The 7,944-nt window shown below is 49.5% G+C and overlaps 1 protein-coding gene across 3 annotated transcripts in view; it reads left to right on the top strand.

The window, feature by feature from the left end:
• MYT1L (myelin transcription factor 1 like) overlaps positions 1 to 7,944 on the top strand; it is a 152,714-nt gene that overhangs the window by 50,270 nt on the left and 94,500 nt on the right. For 2 of the 3 annotated variants that reach the window (XM_024118873.1, XM_024118872.1), the window contains one exon: positions 3,860 to 4,813. In XM_024118873.1, coding sequence (XP_023974641.1) covers positions 3,860 to 4,813 — 954 coding nt within the window. Of the gene's footprint in view, positions 1 to 3,859; positions 4,820 to 7,944 lie in introns of all 3 variants that reach the window. The other variant, XM_024118871.1, reaches the window with a different exon arrangement.

Genomic DNA, 7,944 nt, shown 5'->3' with positions numbered 1-7,944 from the left:
GCGAACCCGTGTCCCCTGCATCGGCAGGCGGACTCTCAACCACTGCGTCACCAGAGAAGCCCTCCATTTTTTTAAAGAAATGTTTTTGGTTTTCTAACTGTAGCTACTGAGCCTAAATTGTTTATAACAATCTGATTCAAAGGAGATAAAATTCAGACCTACGACATTTTACACAGCTCACACAGGAATCCAAAAATGCATGTAATTACAGTAAAAACAAGGTTCTTGGTTGATGAGGAAACACTGGGGAGACCCTGAGCCACTGAACCGCCTGTGCTTCTGGGCGCAGGTTCCTCCCCTCGGAGGGGCTGGCCGGGTCTCCTCCAAGTTCCACCCAGGTGCGGCCATCCTGTGAGCCCCTCCCAGAGGCGGACCCCTGGGCCGGCCCCCACCGGCAGGTGCCTTTCCCTCCTGTTACCGCACAGCTTTGCCAGAGAAGAGGCTCGAGATAGAAAACCACAAAAAGGACACTGAGATACCTTGGCCTTCTCCTTAAACCTCTGTCTGAGTAGCTGTGTTATTTTATTTAGAATGTGGGCCTGAACTTTAAAATAACTTTCTGGTAAATGCCTTTTCTCATCACAAATGCACTCTCCCTGCTTCCTGGATCACTGATCACATGAAGAACTCCTCCATCGACTCCTGACTCTCTTTGGGTTGGAAATTTAGTTTGTGGACTGTCGGTACCATGTTGTTAATGCCTGGCTGGCCCAGAAAACTGGCCCGTTTCCCACAGCCCACTTCCACATGTGGTCCATTTCATTATGAGCCTCAGCAAAGACGTAACTAGAAGGGTAAACTGCCTGAAAGCACAAAACCAGAGATGGAATTCCAAAAGCTCGCTGTGAATGATTTTGAATTCTGGAGGCTGAAGTTTAGAACCTGCCTGTTGACAGGCTGCCTGATGGATCCCTTCCATCCGCCCACATCATTAAGGCTAGACTTTATCTCACATGCGTTTTGAAAGAGTTCAATACCGATAACTTGAAAACGTCCATTAACCCGCCAGGATTTTCAGCCACTCATGCAGTGTCTCCAGACACCCCCAGTCTTACTGCTGGGGGTCCAGCAGCCTTGGAGGGCACAGAGGCTGGCGCCCAGGAGGAAGAGCCGAGCCTTGCTCAGTCAGACGCTAACCCGGTGTCCCTTGATGCCCCAGATTTCTCCTACAAGTAGGCAAAGTCCTCCACATCTGCTGTGTGGGCCCGGCCTCCCCGGAGACCTGCCACCAGGCGTGCAGGGCTCGTTCACTGTGCGGGTCTTTATGCGGCACAGAATTTTCGTGGTTCCAGTAAGGGCTCAGGCCTGGCTCGGGCCACCAGCGTCACCCAGCCAGTAACAGCAAAGGCCCGGTCTGGACCAGGAGGTATAAGTTCCCCTGTCACCGTCACCCTGATGTGGCTACGCAGCAAGGGGCGGCCTGCAGCGTCCAGGTCTTCAGAAGGGAAAGGACCCCCCAGCTTGTTCGCAGGCTCCCTCCCCTGTGTGGCTGGGAGGCTGTGTGAGGAAGTGTGTCCACCTTCCTTTAATCTCCTTGTAAAGCGATAAGGTCACCTAGCAAGGAGTGGAGACATGAACAGGTGTCTGATGATTGGAAAGCTGAGCCGTGTCCCTTTTCTGTGTGACACTGAGGGGAAACCACTTCCTCTTTGGGGCAAATGAATTGAAGATCATCCTGAGATTCTGAATTTGGAGAATTAATGAAAATCATGCAGATGACAAGTTTGGTAGGAAGGTGGGGAGTTTCATAAACTGTGGGCCTCATCAGCATCAGGCTCCCATGCAGCCTTCACCGTGGTTTAGACGGGCGGGGGTGGAGGGCATAGCCTCTCTGCCCTGGTCTCTCCTTTCACTGACTTCCTCCTACTCCAAGCTCTTCAGGTGACAGGAGAGAGTGAGAAGGAAATCAGGACAACGCCACCTCTTACTTGACTCGGCTTCTGCTTAGAATCGACTTTCAAAATGCTTCCAGCGGTTGCACGTGGTGCCTTGTTTTCAAACCACAACTTGTAGGTTCATCTGGTGGTTGGTTCTTGGTGGGTGCAGTGGTGCTGGTTCCCCAAAAACGCCAGTTTCGTGCAGAGGTAAGGCAGGCTGGTTATCTAGAGGCCGCTTCTCTGATCAGCCCACGAATATAACGACCAAAGTGCACACACTGAGAAGAGACTATAAGTTACACTTTCAAGGGTTCCCGAAGGCAGGGGTGCCTTTGAGTCTTGAGAGCTTAGCGCTGGGCCGTGTCAGGTGTGCCTGTTGGGTGAACACTTCCACGGTATTTCTGATGCGTTTGCTGGTTTTGTTTTCCTCCCTCTTGATGGCCTTCGGGGAAACGTGTATCCTTATTCTAAGGAGATTGACTCCTAGGAATTATCCAGAAGAGATACGATATTTGTTTGGTGCAATTAGAGGTGCTCTCTGACTAATACACGGCAAATTTGATTTGCTGAGGTTTGGAGAGATGTGTTAGATTTCAAAAATGTGCTGGTTCTGTGTGTGGGCTAGCAAGGATGTTGTTCTCTGCTATTGATGTGCCGATGTCCAAACCCGGTTCACCAACAAAAGCCGGTTCTGAGGAGACAGCACAAAATCCAGAAAGAAAACACTTGGGGTCCCTGAGTCAGCTCTGAGTCAGCTGGCATCTTCTACGAATCAATGCGCCTCATTTCCTCGTTAATAAGCTTTAAAAGTGCTTCTTACCCTGGTTGATTTAATCATAGCAACAAAGAGTATATTTGAAAATGGCAGGCAGTTAACCAAATCCAACCTAAAGTAGGGGAGGGGTCCATCTGAGAATCCATTTAGTAGTATCTATATTTTGCGATACACGTGGTAGCGATCACGTAACATGAGGGAGAGAGATCGTCCCAGCTATGCCTTTAGTGTTGAACGGAATACATTTCAGATGAAACACAGGGGTTTCGTGTAATTTTTAACTTGGCCTTTTTTAAAATGAGTTTTCCTAAATAGTTTTTGAGATTGGCTATGACACTTCTTCACAGGTTATTTCCACCAGCTCACCACAGTTTTCCCGAGGCTGTGGGGGGGATGCTGGGTAGTGTGTCACAGTGGCACCGGGTCATCACAGTCCTGCTTTCCGTTGGCATCTGGTCACCGCGTACGTTCCCCACCCACCCTCTCCGACCTGCTGAGATACGTATAAAGAACCACAGCGAATCAGTTCCCTTCTAAGCTTTCGCTGGGGCGTGTTCCTCTTGCTTCACTGTGTATCTTGATAAGTTGTCACTAAGGTAGAAAATGGAAAACCACTCCCAGCCCCAACGTGTGTTCCTCATACTGACCGCCCAGAATCAGTGCCGGCCCATCCTTGCAGGACCCTCCAGAACCTCGGGCTTTCTTCTGTGCTGCCCGAGCGTCACCGTGAAAACAATTTAAAAGCGATTGGTGTGCACATCTGCATACAAGTCGGCGACAGGGTCACCAACTCTTAGAAAGCCTAGTCATACGATGAGCAGAATTATTATGCATCTGGTTGGGCTGTCAGTAAAGAAGGCCAATAAAAGGAGTAATGCTGACAATTTAGAAGTAAGGGAAAAGTAATATTTTAAAATTATACTTATCCTATAGAGTGGTTGCGCTGAATATTAATTCAGGACATTCGTCGTTTGCAGCAGGTGTTTTAATGGCCTACCGTGCTGTGAGCGCACCGCGTTTTCTTTCTGCCGCCACTGTCCTCGGACCTGCAGGTGGGCCTCCGGGTCCTGTGACGTGACGGGCCGGGCGTAACGCGCGCCCTGAGCTCGCCGTCCGCGCTGTTGCAGCTACAAGTTCTAGCCACTTTTTCCTCTTCTTTTCTTCTTTGTCCTTTTTTTTTTTTTTTTTTTTCCCCCTTTCTTTGCAGAAGGCCGTCAACTGAACTGTCACAGCACTCGCATAATGCAGGACGCGGAGAAGGACGACAGCAATAACGACGAGTACGACAACTACGATGAGCTGGTGGCCAAGTCGCTGCTGAACCTGGGCAAGATCGCCGAGGACGCGGCGTACCGGGCGCGGACCGAGTCGGAGATGAACAGCAACACGTCCCACAGCCTGGAGGACGACAGCGACAAGAACGACGCCCCCGGCCGGAAGGGCGAGCTCAGCCTGGACCTGGACAGCGACGTGGTCAGGGAGACGGTGGACTCGCTGAAGCTGCTGGCCCAGGGCCACGGCGCGGTGCTGGGGGACCGCGCGGGCGAGCGCGGCTACGCGGACGCGCTGGCGCCGCCCGAGGGCAGGAGCCCGAACTGCGGGACGCCGGGCAAGGCCGCCAACAACGGGCTGGCGGAGAAGCTGGTGGAGGAGAGCGACGAGGAGGTGTGTCTGAGCAGCCTGGAGTGCCTGCGCAACCAGTGCTTCGACCTGGCGCGCAAGCTGAGCGAGAGCAGCCCCCAGGAGCGGCCCCCGCAGCCCGGCCCCCGCCCGCACGACGACTTCCCGGGGAGGACGCCCGACCGCAGCTACTCGGACATGATGAACCTGATGAGGCTGGAGGAGCAGCTGAGCCCCAGACCCAGGACTTTCTCCAGCTGCGTCAAGGAGGATGGGTACCGCGAGCAGGAGGACGACGCCACCTCCGTGAACTCGGACAGGTCGGAGGAGGTGTTCGACATGACCAAGGGCAACCTGACCCTCCTGGAGAAAGCCATCGCCCTGGAAACCGAGCGGGCCAAGGCCATGAGGGAGAAGATGGCGGTGGAGGCGGGAAGGAGGGACAGTCTGAGGTCCTACGAGGACCAGTCACCGCGACCGCTCCCCGGGGAGGAGAGGAAGCCTAAGTCCGGTGACAGCCATGTCAAAAAGCCATACTATGGTAAAGGTAATATTTCTACCTAACGTAAGTTGCCTCATGAAAGCGTGCGCTGGGCTGAAAGCTGCCAGGTGTAGGCTAGATTCAAGGGCACATCCCACTCCATTACGTCACGCGCGCATGTTTCTTAGAGTTGATTTCCAGAGTTATACTCTGTGATTACGTCTCTGAAGAGCAAATGAAATGTCTGTCTGAGAAATACACAAAGCAGCTGGATGACATGACGTTTCCATGGAAAATGCATGCCTTGGAAAGACAGGGTCAGAGCGCAAGCCCATCACGTGATAGAAAATATTAGGGTGAGCCTGTGTTCTGACAGATGAACCGCAATCCGTGCGGAGTGGCGGGGGGTCATGTGACAAAAAGTCCATCGGGGATGAGGCACGTATTTGGTAAATTGCCTTGAGTAGGTGGCATCGTGATTTATAAAACGATCATCAAATGGCAGTTATCGATGAAACCTCCCCCATAGAAAACACCCCTGGCAGAAGTTGAACAGTAACAGGATGACTGATAGCGTAAGACAAGGGCAGTGACCGCACGTTCGTTATCTTAACGTCGTGAGGAACGGGAGCCGTCTGCTACGCATGGCCTGGAGTGTCCCAGGCTCAGATCAATAGCCATCCCTTTAGTATATGCACCCCCTCACTGTTCCATTCCATCGTGGAAACAGTTATGGTGCTTGCTTTTTTGGGAGACACTCAAAACCATCCACTGTGATAGTTCCAACCAGGTTTCCACCTGTGAATTTTGTGGGCACGTGTTCGCATAGATCTGTAAATTCAACCATATCCATACAGAGTCACTACACCTAATATATATATTTCCACCCTGAATGATTGAATTCATGCTTCCAGTAACAGCTGCGTCCGCTTTCAATGCGAGGCGGATGATAATTTGACCTCGTGTAGGACCTTGTGAATATTTCAATTACAAGACTCTCAGAACTATAAGTGAGAAGCAACTTCAAGGGTGAAATTGGTGATTCCCTAAATTCTTCCATATTAGCACCAAAAAGTTTTTCTGTTCTGTATATTGTCCCATTTCTGATGAATATTGAGTTTCCTTAGAATGAGGTTCAAGAATTTGGTTTGAAATTCCGTTGCTACGGAAACATCAAAGGATCAGAACCTCCTTTTTCTGAGGTTACACAGGTGTGTATTCTCCTCTCCGTGTGTGCATGTACCTCCAGGGGCACGCTGGGCTTCGCTTTAACCAAACCCCGGTTGGAGACGAACCTTAGCCAGAGGCCCGTCGGGTCCTGGATGGGGCCGGTGCTTGGGTGCTGACCATCGTTTCAGTAAAGCAGGTGCAGGCCAGACTGAGGAAGTGTCGTCTATTAGAGGCCATGGAGTGAGGAGGCATCGAGCTCGCTTTGGGTGTTGCCAAGACGAGGAGACGCAGCTTGTGTGTCTGTAACTAGAGCGCAATCGCTTAGAAATCTTTAGTTGGATATTTGAGACTCCCGTAGGAACTAGACACTTTTAGGAAGAAATAGTGTCCTTTCTGGTGGGCTGGCTCAGGTGGACAAATGTGGTAGCGTTCTGTTTGGGATTCTGCAGAGTGCATTTCAGGACTGAGTCTGGGCATTGAGAAAGCAGCGCTCTACTTACTGAGGAAACACGCGGGCTCATGCGGACCCGATGTTTTGCCGTGGCTTCTTTGGTTTCTGCGGTTCCTTTCAACCCAGCAGCTTGCTGTAGATTTTGACTCATTTTGTTTTGTTATTCTTGTTATTTTCTTTTATTCTGTTTTTGGCCAGCAGTGGAATTCAAATCACTTGCTTCCCCTAAATAAATGGGGACAGCATGGAAACAAACAGTAAAACCCCAAAACCAGGATGTGCTTTTTTTCCCCCGAAATGGGGGAAGGGGTGGGGATTTGGACTTTCCCAATGAGTTGGAAAGCACCGATTTCTGCCTCTCCCCAGTTTTTCCAGATCTTCCTGCTCTGATCAAAGCGAATCGCCGTTTCTTACCGGTGTGCTCCACATCACTTCCAAATTTCTTTTGAAGACGTCCGTAGTTACATTCAAAACCAAATAAATAAAGCCAAGCAAGGACACCAAAATGGGGCAAAGAGATGAATGCCTTCCTTATTAAAAAACAACAACAAAAAAAGCTGTGTGCTCTCTTACCAACACGGACACATAGCACATCACCAATCTATTGTCAGCATCTCTGCTATTTTATTAAACGTGGAGAGAACACTCACACCAATTCTCATTCATACACAATCTTCTCAAAATGATTTAAATTATAAATGAGTAACCTTTCCAAAAGCTTGAGCTGAAACAAAAGAAGTTCATCACAGGGACTTCCCTGGTGGTCCAGTGGTTAAGACTCTGAGCTTCCAAAGCAGGGGGTGCAGGTTCAATCCCTGGTTGGGGAACAAAGATCCCACATGCTGCGTAGAGCGGCCAAAAGATATTAAAAAAAAAAAAAATTCATCACAGAACGTCCTCTGTCTTTCTTCTCCTCAAGCAGCTGCCGGAAAGGGAGGAAGGGCGCAGCCTAAACACAGCACACAGTGTTTTCTAGACATTTTTGCAGGGTTTTTGGTTGAATCACTGGCCTGTTTGCTTGCTTGGTTGTTTCGTGTTCGTTCAAAGATTTGCTTTCAAGATGAACTGGCATTGCAAGAAGGGAGAAAGCAAGGGGGGTGGTGGTGGTTTTGGTGAAGGCAGAGGAGACCCACCTCCACCAGGACGCAGGCATCGAGAGGAGAGTACACACTTGGTGTTTCCAAAACTGCAGTAGACGAAGCCACACGGTGTTTGCACAGATCTGCACTTAACCTCAGCACACTTTCGAAATCGTGAAATAATATAACTTGTTAGGAAACTGTAAACATACTCGTGAAAAAGAGTCGCAATGATTACTAGTAGTTATAACTTACGTTTTACCCTTTAAAAGTCCTTTATATCTAGTCTATGGTTTTAAATTATATCTCTAGTTTATGATCTTAAATAATATTTTCCTTGAAACTGTTACTGTGCACTTACTATTTTATATTTGCCTTCATTCAGTTGTACCACTATTATTATGAAATTACTCAAAAGGCAATAAAACGCTGAGCTTTTTGGTTGCACATGTAAGAGAAGCTCCAATAAGATATTTAGAAATGAAGTCACA

This window comes from Physeter macrocephalus, chromosome 12, assembly GCF_002837175.3.
Source record: "Physeter macrocephalus isolate SW-GA chromosome 12, ASM283717v5, whole genome shotgun sequence".
Lineage (NCBI taxonomy): Eukaryota > Metazoa > Chordata > Mammalia > Artiodactyla > Physeteridae > Physeter > Physeter macrocephalus.
Note: the sequence above shows the minus strand (reverse complement) of the source record. Positions and strands in the feature narration are given on the sequence as shown.